The 12,735-nt window shown below is 36.9% G+C and overlaps 2 protein-coding genes across 2 annotated transcripts in view; one reads left to right on the top strand and one right to left on the bottom strand.

Moving 5' to 3' along the window:
• The window catches only part of LOC111144806 (leucine rich repeat transmembrane neuronal 3), a 166,344-nt gene extending 158,145 nt beyond the window's left edge, over positions 1-8,199 (bottom strand). Inside the window, exons 1-2 of the mRNA XM_022499292.1 lie at positions 7,684-8,199; positions 5,787-7,318 (exon numbers count right to left, since the gene is read on the bottom strand). Coding sequence (XP_022355000.1) covers positions 5,787-7,318; positions 7,684-7,687 — 1,536 coding nt within the window. The 5' untranslated portion in view covers positions 7,688-8,199. The remainder of the gene's footprint in view (positions 1-5,786; positions 7,319-7,683) is intronic.
• LOC111144805 (catenin alpha 3) overlaps positions 1-12,735 on the top strand; it is a 1,765,227-nt gene that overhangs the window by 737,448 nt on the left and 1,015,044 nt on the right. The window lies entirely within an intron of this gene.

The following is a 12,735-nucleotide window of genomic DNA, read 5'->3' as shown; positions in this document are numbered from 1 at the left end:
GATGGATTATTATTGAATATGGGGTTTTGTCTTTAGAAGGTACAGTTGTAAAATAGGTTGCCTCTGCTTGGTCTTAACTCTGTGGCTCAGAGAGTCTGTGTTTCTGAAATTCTTCTCATGTGTTCATGAGACCTAACTCAAGAACATCCACCAATGATCCTATGAAGGTAAAGCAGCATAAAATTCACAAATAATTTTTTCCTCTGAAAAACAACCATCTTCTCTCTGTTCTTCAGAGATTTTACAGAAACTTAGATATCAAAGATGAACAATTTTTCTACTTGAATTATAAGAATTTTGGAAATACGTGTACATCCAGTAGAGAGAGATTTGTGATATTTATGACTACATTGTTTATTTATTTATTTATTTATTTTGCTGAAAGGCCAACAAAGACTAGTATTTCATTTGCTTAAATGATTAGGTTGTTACTTATTAAAAAAGCCTTTGTATTTTTATGCCTTTTTTAATCCAGTGATTTTCAATGACAATAATTGATAAAGTCAATATCAGGCTTTTTTGTAGGAAGAGATTTTAGGGTCTTTCTTTGGGGAAAAAAAAGAAACAAAATAGATGTTATATGATTGATACCTGGAATGTATGCTAATCCCACTATAACATGTTATGAGCAATTACATTTTTTATGCAATAATGATGTCATCTCGCCATAAATGTTATATGTAAGTATAAAGACAGCAAATGCTCAAAATATTGATACTAGAAAGGAGATCAACAATTAACCTATGCTTATTGAAAATCCTTGCTTAAAGACCTGATTTGGGACCCAATTAGGATTTTTATTTACTTTGATAAGCTTTTGCTTTAGTATTCTCTGGTTGGTATCTTTATGTCTATTGTACATTTTTGTATATTAATCATTACTGATAAACTCAGACTCTGATAACATGGGGTAGAAGAAACTGTGTTTTTATGGAAAGTAAAGGTCAAAAACAATTTAAGTTCTAGACTCCTGCCAAGTCTCAGAATTTGTATTAATGTACAATGGATTTGGTCTTCTGTAATATAGAGGTTAGTGATGTCTTTTGACCCAGGCCAGACACAGAGCACCAGTAGCTGAATATCTCACTAAATGCCCTTTGAAAAGAATAGGTTTTTGCTATTTGAGAATTAATAAAGTATTTCTCAAATTTTCTTCTCCCAATAACCATATAAAATATAATACATGCCCATTTTACAGATGGGGAACTTAAAGTTCAGAAAAGCTAAGAAATTCACCTGAAATCATTAGATCAGGAAATGTCAAAGAAACTTGAATCTAAGGCACATACTCTACCATCCATGGCTGTGATACTTTCCTCAAATAAAAAAGAACTGTAAACTACATTTATATAGGTTTTCTCTGTAGTATTTCTATTTTATTCTACACAACTCTACAAAAGTCACCAATGATTTTGGAGACTAAGCAAAACTTGGGTCCAATTCTGTAAACTATTATTCTGTAAACAGATTAGGTGAACTCACTTTCACCTATGTATTTTTTTTATTAGTTTTCAAGAGTCATTTAATAGAAGCTATTTAACTTCCATCACTTCTGTTTCTCTTACATTTATAATTCACATTTACTGATATTATTGTTCGTATTTCTTCTAAGTGTGTCTGATTTTTAATGTAGGTAGTTAAGAGAGTACAAGTACCAAAAAACTCCATGGGTTTGCTACAGATCCAGATACCAGTGAGAATCCAGGGAAAAGGGAATAGAAGAAACAACACAGTTTCTGAATTTTTTCATTTCTCATGGCTCAATTCTCATTTGTCATATCCGAAACTCATTTTGTCTTAGGCTTCATAGCTGGATGCTTCTTTCTGATGCTAGTCTAATCCACATGTTAAATAAACTATTTAAGTTCGCTTCTTGGTAAATGTCAAGAGAAGAAAGGATATTTCATGCACTTACAACATCCTAAAATCCCTTGCCAAATCTATGAATCTGACTCTGCATTATCCTTCCCCAGAAGGAGAGCATAATTTCATTATCCATGAATCATCACCTCTTAGACTGTAACATCATTGTCAGAGAACCTAATAGAACCAGTGTTCAGCGGCTGAGAAGGGGGAGGGTTGGGGAGAGCACTGGGGCAAAGCACAGGTCACTGGCATGATCAAGAAACTGCAGGGTCCTAGAGGGGAGGAGGAGGCTTCCCTCACCTGATAGCTCAGACATTCCTACTGACTGGTAAATAACCAATGCTAATTCTTTCAATATTAATGTTGAAATCTGTCTTCCCCAATCGAAATTATATTATATTTTGGAACATTGCCTATAGAAAATACTAACCCATTTGATGAAAACTTGAGAATATCTGGCAGATATAACATTGATGAGTATAAATACTTTGACGTATTTCTTATCTATTCTTACTACATAATCACTTGCTCTTCATCTATGGACACTTATTTCTAGCTCCCAGTGTCATTTCTATAGCCTCTCTCTGGGTTAATTACTGAATAACTCCATATGCAAAATAGAACTTTAAAAAAAATCACACTATAACTATATTTCTGAGGGAGATGAATGAAATAAAATCCAAGTCTGATTCACAGATCGAAAAATACATGTTGTAAATCATGTTTACATAAGGATTCAGATTTAGAAAAACTGAAGACGTGCATGAATCGCTGTGGTTAGTCTAACCAGCCACTGGAGGTCACTGCTGCTCCACAGAAATACAGTTTATTGCCTGTCGACTTAGATAGTTGACTCACCAAATCAAGTAAAAAATGGTTTAAATCCTTTGAAAAAATGTAATGTCAACATTCTTGGAAAATATAAACTCATTTAAAAGGAATATATCTTGCGTCAGTATTGCTTAGAAGACTGTGGCACTGGGACTATTAAAGCCGAGCTGCGGTAGCACTATGTGTACTGGGGCTCATAAAAATGGGGGAAAAAAAACCCATGCAGTTCAGTGACTAAACTGCGTTTCTTCTCTCTCTGGTAAAGCATCCCAAGTACTGACTGAATCCATTCTGCATCGACATATCTGTGTTGTATAGTTCAAGAGGCTAGGCGATTTATTTAACTGTTGTCACCTTTGAGGGGAGTCAGATACTTCATGTAAATTTGGAATAGAAAAATGGGATACCAGTGATATTTCTTTAATATGTTATGAGTTGGAAAAACTTAATGAAAACAGACTTGCAGTATGTATTCCAGAAAGTGCTGTGGGTGTGGGGTGTGAAGACAACAACTTTTGAACAGGAGAGCACTGACCAGGTGGCTTTGACAAATTTATGATGGTGAACTAGTTATTGTCTAACCTACGAGTTCTATATTTGTGATCAGAAGATCCTAAGAAATAGAGAAGCTTCATTTCCAAAGTGGGGGTGGTTAAATAAGAAATGTAATGTCCTGAATCAAAATAACTTTTATAATCTAAGGAATTTTATTTTGGCTCTATTATTACATTCATAAGTAAAGTTAAGCACTAAAAAATGACCAGCCTTCAAAATGTTGGTCATTCATTTAATCTTACACACGGAGTGGCTTTGAATTTTAGAAACACTTTCAATACAACAAACCTATTTTATATATGCTGCTAGGATCACAACAGTGAGAACTGTAAGAATTCAAAAATAAAAGTATAGATATGCCTTGCCTAAGTTTATTTGGTATCCATGACAAATGAAGCAGAAGGTCAAGTCAAAGAATAGAAATGGGCTTTTTCACTTTAACACTGCATTTAATTAATACAATCATCTTCAGTACAGATAAAAATGAGGCTGATCAAAGAAATTTTCTTTTTGAGATGGAATATATATTTACTGACATTTTATGAAAAATGAAAAATTACAACTTCAGTGAAAAACATCACAGTAGGCTCAGTCATCCAGTTCACAGTACTGTAAGGAAGTATCTGCATTATTAATCAATTGGGAATCTGTGACTATTTACCATTAATAAATATACATTCAATAATTATTCTTGGGTCAATATATCATAGTTATGATGCTTTTCTGCATCTCTTTTAAGATTTAATCAAAATCAAAGTACCTTGAGAAATCCACTTTAAATGTCCCCTTCCGTTTATTGCTTATAAAAGTATGATTTTTTTAAAAAAATCTGGCTTCCTTGCAATTATATTTCATGGGGACTTGCCTAGATTTTTCCTCTCAGCATATGAAAAGCCTTCAAACGATATAAAAATGCTGGTTAAAAAAAATAGCCATTCACTTTTTCTTTTTTGCTGCAGTGATTTTGTTTTGAAAGAACAGGGATGTGGTTAAAGATGTGGGGCTTGGCAAGCCAAATTAAATGAAAAAGACTCAGTGTTTCAATTCCTGATTTTTGCTCCTGCAACAGGATTGTTCGTTTTGGAGGATGAGAGAGGATACAATAGAGACCACAGACATTTTTCTAAAATCTTAATGAAGTGTGGTCAAAGTTACTTAAATACAGAGGGTCTGATTTGTGCTGCAGTCAATAAACTTTCACCTACGACATAAAAACATGCATGCAGCTTGCAGATTGCCAACAGGGTCTGTACAGAATCATACTGATGGATGGGTTCACAGTACAGATGAACATAGGGACACTGTAACGTCAGCAGTAGAAAAGCAAAGGACAACTGCCATAGTTTGGTCTTTTTTTCCCTCTAAGATGTATTTTAGACATTTATTAAGGTGTTATCAAAATCATTCTTTTCAATGAAGCTTTTGTGGCAAGCATGTCTTGGAATGTGTTCTCTTTATGCCTCTGAATGAAGTGTCAGTCATTAGGGGACTAGCGTGGGCAGGGCACATAATGGAACACAACAGGACAACCAGACAAATCCCAGACAGAACAGACAGAGCTAAAGATTCCACTCACTAGATTAAAGTCCTTGAAAGAGCTGGAAAGAAATTCTGGTAAGCTCCCAACCATATGCAAATAGCAAGCTGCCTTCCCATTTGCAAACCTCATCTCTGAAAACTCCCTAAGGTGAGGAACAGTGGAGAAACCTGCCTCCTCAAATTTGCTTCTTGGTTATTAAATTAATTAATTAATTTAGGCTAAATAAAGGCTAGGAGAAATTGACAGTGTGAAACCTCTAGTATGATTTTCCAGGGATGGATTTCAGAGACAAGGCATTCAAGTCTAAAACTTTGTATTTTTACCATCTCATGTTTTTCAGTTGTTTATTTGCAGCATTTTAACCCTTCAGCTCTTTTCCCTGGGCTCGCTTTCCTGTAATTCAAACGGCTCTGGAAAATTGCCTGTGGTGCTTCTTTAACCCAGCACCATCTTTTGATAATTTCCTGCAATTTTCTTTTTAAGCTAGACCATGTTTTGAGGCTCTGTGTCTAAATGTTTCTGTAATCAAGCATTCTCCTAGAATCAGTTTGAGCTCCCAGTACCTGGGATCATTCACTTTTTCCTTGATTTGCCAAAATGAACAGCAAACCTTCTAGAACTATAGATGTGGTCCTACCAGAAGAGAAATAACAGCAGCTGTGGAGGATTACTTACGGGAAACTGAGTTTTATCTTAAAACAAGTGAGATATTAATGCAATCAGTTAAGACTCTTATACAATAGGCATTATATTACACCAGAGTTTGAGCTTTGCATTGATTGTGATATTTAAATTTCAATGGGCTGATTATGTATGAGAGGAAAATGACCAGTATTATGAATGTGCTGAAACGGACAGGGAAGGACCTTGCCTACAAAGTGAGAGGGAGAGGGAATGGGAGGGGGCACCACGTTCCCTTTATAGTCACCAGAGTTCAATAAAGCACCACTTATTTCCCAGCTTTTAAGAGCGCTTTTATCACAACGGTTCATACCTCACACTCCCTGGAGCCTGATTTGTTATAGGTGCAGGGTCCCGTCCCATTCAGCAGCATCTCGCTGGTCTCCGTGTTGGTGGGTTTATAATCTACATAAAATTCCTGGGTGCTGGGAGTCATTTGCTTTAGGGACTGTCTTTTCTTTTTCCTGTGCCTTCGCATGAGGGAGCGCTGCTGTAGCTGCTTCATGCTCGCAGGGTACCGCTTCCATGACACGTAGATAACGAGCAGGATGACGAGCACGGACAGGAAAAGGGCCACACTCCCTGCGATGATTTTATGGAAAGAGATGTGCTCAGTGTCAGCATCGGTCTCTGGGCCGGGCTCCGTGGCTCCCACCGTGGGGGGCAGAGGGGGCTTGCTCTCATGCTTCGGCCGGGGGAGCTTAGGCTTAAATGTCGGCTTGGGGAGAGCCCTGGCCAGATCAAACCTCTCCGTGGTACTTTTGCCACAGATGCTGTAGTTCTTCACGGCATCGATCACATTTACTCCTTGCAGCTCTTTGGGACTGGCACAGATAATTGTATTCTCCCTCAGACCTTTAAAACTTTTCAGCCAGTTTACCAGGGAACAGATATTTCTGCTGCATTCCCATATATTCCCGGCAAGACTGATGTCATTGAGAGATATCCAAGAATCCAAAATCTCTTGACCAATAAATGTAAGCTTATTGGAATCCAGGTTGAGGCGCTGCAGATTTGGGACACACTGGAAAACACTAGGTCCACTAAAAGCTTCAATCTCATTGCCTGATAAATCAAGCCTTTGTAATGAGCTCCAGGTCCAGGACATGGTCTGTCCTATGACACTGATTTTATTCCACTGCAAGTAAAGGTTCTGAAGGCTCACCAACCTTGGAAAAAGGGCCAGGTTGAGCTTAGAAAATTGATTGTGCTCCAGGTGAAGTTCTTTGAGTCTGATCATGCCAGCAAAGACATTCCTGGCTAAACTTCGGATCCGGTTATATCCCAGGTCCAAAAGTTCCAGATTGCGGCAGTCTTGGAATATTCGCACGGGGATGGTTCTCAGGGAGTTAGACCGTAAATGTAAACTCAGCAGCTTCCGCAAGCCCCGAAACTGTTCAGATCCCAGAGAATGCAGCTGATTATAGGACAGATCCAAGTTCCGTAAATTTGTCACAGGTCTGAAGGTATTGTTGAGAAAATAGGAGATTCTGTTGGAACTCAGAATCAACTCTTTGAGTCTGCGTATTCCATTAAAAGCATTCTCATCAATATTGCTGATATGATTATGGTCAAGGTACAGCCAGGTGAGCTGGTTGAGCCCTTTAAATTGATTATACTTAAGTTTTTGAAGGCTGTTATAGCGAAGGGACAAACCTAAGCAACCAGCAGATATACTTGAGGGTATCTCCTGTAATTTCTGAGATTCACAATATACCATTTTGCCTTCACACCTACAGCCCTTAGGGCATCCTCGTTCGGCAGAAGAAAGCATTGTCAGTAAGACAGTGGGGGCTATAACCAGTGCTACAGCTGATCCGCTCAGTAGCCTAATTACATTGAAACCTGGAAATAAAAACAACTTAGAAAAGTTATCCCCCCAAAAAGGAATTCATTTATTTTTAACCAAGCAAAAATAGGCATGTATTTTCTTTTTTTTTAAAATTAAATCTAGATAAACAACATTTAATATCAAATATCACCTCCTTGACATTTAAAGAGAATTGGCTTTAGGTTTTTTTTTTTTTTTTCTAAATAGTTAAGCAAGGAAACGTGTCCACTAAGCAATTGAATTTATAGTCTTAAGCACAGAAAGGTAATCTCTAAAATAATTAAGGCAGAATTACAACACAAACTAGAGGGTTTTGTTTTTGTTTTTGTCTTTTTTTTTTTTTTTTTAAGAAGGAAAGAAGAAAAATGACAAAACATACCCATCCTTTGTATTGTTCAAAGGTCGTCCTTAGGTCTTTTGCTTTGGCTTAAGGGGCCACTTGCATGACAGCCCCTGTCAGCTGCACTGTGAGTCAGGGCTCGCTGACACCCAGGAAGAAAAATTGGACCCCTTGGGAGATGGACCGATTTTGGAACATTATTCTTTGCCAGCCACGCAGAACACTCCAAGAACAAATAAATTCCAGCACCGCATTTGTAGCAAAACATCAAAAAAATCTTCCTAGGTAATAGGATCTTCATGGATATTACGTTTTTGCATCTTTACAGTTTTTTTTTGTTGTTGTTGTGGGGGGGACGTTTAAAAAAAAAAAAAAAACTGGCTTCTACAATTTCTTCTTATCGGAAAGCATGATGTATTCCTCCAGGCAACGTGGGGCTACCTGAGCTGCCACATCTGTATTCCATAGCCCAGCATTTCTGGTGGTGAGCACCCACTTCAGCCACAAAGCTGCGTTGGAGCCCAGGAGGCAGGAGAGCCCCGTACCGCACACACGCTCAGCTCACTTCTGCAGACTGTCATTCTGAAAGCTGCTCGGACTGTTGCTTTGGTTTCAGTGAATGCAGTCTTATGTAAAGCTGCCCCCAGTGGTGAAGAACATTATGGGCATGTGCAGAAATGTCTCTCTTTTTTCTTGCAAATGAGCAGGCTCTCTGCTGGAAAATGAATGATTCTTTTGGGTGGCTCAATGGGAACTGAATGGTCACCGTAATCAATAACTAGCAACATTTTCTGTAATTTCCAAGTCTTGTTTTACAATTTGGCAATGTCTTTATTGTCTGCGTCCACTTAATCGCTAAACATGTACTGCCTAGAGTTTTTTCTGGAGCTTGACATTAAGTTCACAGACCGAATGTCAATTTTTCTTAACCTCAACGTAGGCTTTGGACTGAAATTTATAAAATGACTTATTGAGCTTTTCACAGAGAAGCATTAACTGCCTGCCCATTTGACCTCTTGGAGTCACAGTGATTGTATTATGGAAGGTGTCTCAGGATGCTAAGATAGATGATACATTTTGGAATAGTGGGGATAACTAATGACATATAAATTGATGTGTCCAATAGCTTTTTTGGTTTTCTACAAAAGACATAATTGGCTTAATGGCTTATGGCTTGGTTTGTTGTTTTGGTTGCTGTCATTTGTTTTTAATTAGAAGAGAAATAAACCATTTTTAGTGCGAGTGGAAGAATCAAGAGATCATTTGGTTCAGTTTATTGATGCGGCTGCTATTTATTGCACTAATAATATTTATTGAGCACTTCCTAAGTGTTTTAAACGAGCAATCTTGTTTTATCTTTAAACAATATTATGATGTACGTCCCTTTATAACTTTCATTTTAAAGATGAGGAAACTGAGGCTTGGCGAGTAACTTGATGACATTCATGCAGCAAGTAAGTGGCAGAGCTGAGATGCAAATCCATCTCTCTCTTTCGCTTGGACCTCTAACCACTAGATGGTTTTCAGCAACAGTGTTATCTTCATCTGAAAGTGAGTCAAGTGAAAATTAGCCTGATTAGGACATTGAGTCAAGGAAGTTATAGTATCAGTCAATCAGTTAATCAATCTTGCTTCCTAGGTTTGTATAAACTTTGGTATGATTCTTTGAAAGAAGTATTATAAAAACTAATAAGAAGCAGTTTAGTCTAGTGATTAAGAGCATGGATTTTTGAACCTAGGATTAAATCCTGGCTACAAATTGCCAGCTATGTAAACTTGAATAGGTTACTTATCTTCTCTATGCCTCATTTTCTCTTCTACAAAATAGGTATGGTAACAAAAAAACATTTCATAGAGGGTTTGAGAATTGTCAACTTAATATCTGTAAAGTACTTCGAATAGTGTGTAGCACATAATAAATGTGTGTTAGCTGTTATTTGAATATCAACTTTAATGTATTTGCTGTCATTGCTTATTGTTTAGTATTGAATATTGACTGTACCAACTATCATTAACTCACAAAGAGCCTTTTCAACGAACATTTTTGTGTTATTCACAATGGATTTCTAGGATTCACTCAGTCTTACCTTCTTTTAATAAGAGAGCTTTCTAAATCTCTATCATCTCAGCTTTATCTTTAAAATGAATCTTTTGGTTCTATGGCCCATAACTAGTAATTAATGTTTAATTCTTTCTTCCTAACACAGAATATGGTAACATCTGTCCCATAGAGAAAATCATTTTGTTTAAAGATAAATAGTGCACCTTAGAAGTTTGCCTTGTCAGTCTTTGTCAGGTGAATTGGCTGTGGAATGCCCCAGAGAGCTTTCACATTCTCTAAGGATGAGAAGTTGGGTAGTTGTTAGTCATGACAATCAAAAGGGTCCCACAGAAATAGTACAATGAAAATCACCAATTCCTCTGATAGTATGCTATGAAAAGGGCAGTGGTTCCTCCCAAATTATCCATGCTATTAATGTATGTAAAGCCCCCAGAGAGCTAGTTAAACATAAATTTCTCAGTCTTTCCCTCAAGATTCTGATTCATGGGATGGTAGAGGCTGCACTTATCAACAGACTGATGGACAGGTAATTTTAAGAAATGCACTGTAAGGAAGTGATTAAAAATAACAAATTTTCTTCTAGTTGGAAGAGAGGATATGAAAGTTTATGATATTGTGATGTAGGTTCCATGAGGACAAAGATAGTGTTTTGTCTACTTCAGTTTCTCTAATAACTAGAAGAGAACTTGACACATAATAGATGCTGTTATACATTTTTAATACATTTTTATGGGGATCATAAGTACGTTTGATGGGGAACAAAGTGGTTATGTAATACTAGTCTTGTGCACATGGGATTGATCTCTGCAGTGTTCCTGAGCCAATGATATTAGATACAATTTTGAAGGAAGTGTTCTTAAGTAAAGTGTGTAAAAGGCAAGAAACTAGAAAGTGGAAACATTTAGGTCAGCAAGTGATCTCTACCTTTTATGTGAACATCTCATCTTCATAGTTAAATCATAAATTTCATAAGAAAAGTAAATATACTTTTGAATATTTCCTTTGACATGTTACAACTTTAATTATCTAACATCCCAAATGGGGCTTGGCAACTTTTATCTATTAAAAAGTACTAGAGGAAATCATGTTTATAATGTCTATCTCATATCTCTGTTGCTTGAGAACCTCTGATTTTTCTCCTTACTCTCCTTGCTTCTTCATGGGAAATAGATTTTGAGATGTCTGTTTTGCCTAACAGCTGCTGAGGGCTACTCTACAATGGTTGGAGACCCCGTCAATTTCATGCTGCTCCTTTTTCCTTCATTCCCTGGTGGCAAGAACACAGATGAGCCCACTGAAAATGTAATTCTCTCACTCTGCTCTTCCTGGGAGAAATCTTGGATTATTTATGGTGACTCACATTCTTTTCTGTGTTTTACACCTTGTCCTTAGGTTTCAGTCATTTTTCTGATACCTTGGCTTCTGACCTCTTCTAGCTCCATAGATCCGACTTCATCCTCACCTTCACATTCAGTCTCGCGAATGATATTTCCTCTCAATATGAATCATTGGTTTCTTCCTCAAAAGTAATGTATAGCCATTCTTGGACTGGGTCTGACTCCAGGGATTCTGTGTGGCCCTGACCTTGGCACTAGCCCTTAAGCTGGCATCACCACCAGATCTGTCTGGGGTCAGTGTAATGAAGTGCCTGAAGAAGGAAGACCATTCATGGGGCTAGTAGAAAAACCCAAAAGTAAAATAATACAATTCAAAGCAGACTGAATACTTGAGACTGTAGAAATTAGCTCAAAGACATAGTCTTTTCCTTTCAAATGAAAGAAAAAAATAAAAAAAAGTTTATCTTCTAAAATATTTTAGCAGTCTGTTGTACTTTTAAAAAGTTTATCCTCCTTTTACTTGTTGACTATAGCAATAAGATTAGTTCTGATTTGCCTTTCAATAGAACCAAAATTATACTGCATTATGTATTTAAAATTCTTTTGCACTTACCACCACATACAGAACAAACCATAAACTACCTGACAAGTTAAATCATCCCAATGAAACTATAGCCTTAATGATTTATACAATTATAAAATGTAGTCATGTATCTAAAGACTTTTAAAAACTGTACATATAGTACTTCAAATAGCTGTGCATATTTTGCTTCAATTGTGTAAACAAATTCTAAGTGTATATTGCTCAACTTGTGTCCACTATGAAATTGAATTGCCAAAAAAACTTAGAAAATCAGGGCTTAAGGGAGATGTACTGATATATTAACAATAGGTTGGCCTCAGGGATTTCATTCATTTAACAAATACATTGTTTGGGTACCTGCTATGTAATAGGTACTGTTCCAGACACTTGGAATACATCAGTGTACAAAACAAAGATCTAAGCTTATATTCTAATGGGGAGACATGGACAAAACCCCCCCACATAAATAGTATATTATTAGGTAGTAGGTACCATAGAGAAGAGAAAAGTGAGAATAGGGAAGATTGAGAGTGTAAGAGGTGAGGTAAATTGTAATTTTACTTTTTAAAAAGCTTTTATTTAAATTCCAGTTAGTTGACATACACTGTAATATTAGTTTCAGGTATAGAATTTAGTGATTCAACACTTAACATAAAACTCCCTATGCTCAACAGAAGTGCATTCCTTATCCCCATCACCTATTTAACCCATCCCCTCCACCCCTCTCCCCTCTGGTAACCATCAGTTTGTACTCTATAGTTAAGAGTCTGTTTCTTGTAATATTAAATGTTGGGATGGTTAGGGCCACTAAGAAAGTGGCTTGAGCAAAACCTGGAAGGAGATGAGGTTGTTAACCTTAAATATATAAAGGGACTGGCTAGTCTGAAGGCCCTCAAGTGGTAGATCATATGTACAATGAATTGCAAACAGGCCAATCTGTTTAGAATAGAGAGACCTAGAGTAGAGGAATTAAAGATGAATTCAGAGAGGTATTAGGTACTGGGTCTTGGAGGGCTTCATATGCCATTGTAAAAACTTTGGCTTTCTTCTGGAGGAAACTGGGGACCAACTCAAGATTTTGTGCAAACTAAAGATATGATCAAGTTACC

The sequence above is a fragment of the Enhydra lutris genome, unplaced genomic scaffold, assembly GCF_002288905.1.
Source record: "Enhydra lutris kenyoni isolate GAN:26980312 unplaced genomic scaffold, ASM228890v2 scaffoldscaffold12, whole genome shotgun sequence".
Classification (NCBI taxonomy): Eukaryota; Metazoa; Chordata; class Mammalia; order Carnivora; family Mustelidae; genus Enhydra; species Enhydra lutris.
The sequence above is the reverse complement of the archived record's forward strand: the minus strand, read 5'-3'. Positions and strand labels throughout refer to the sequence as shown.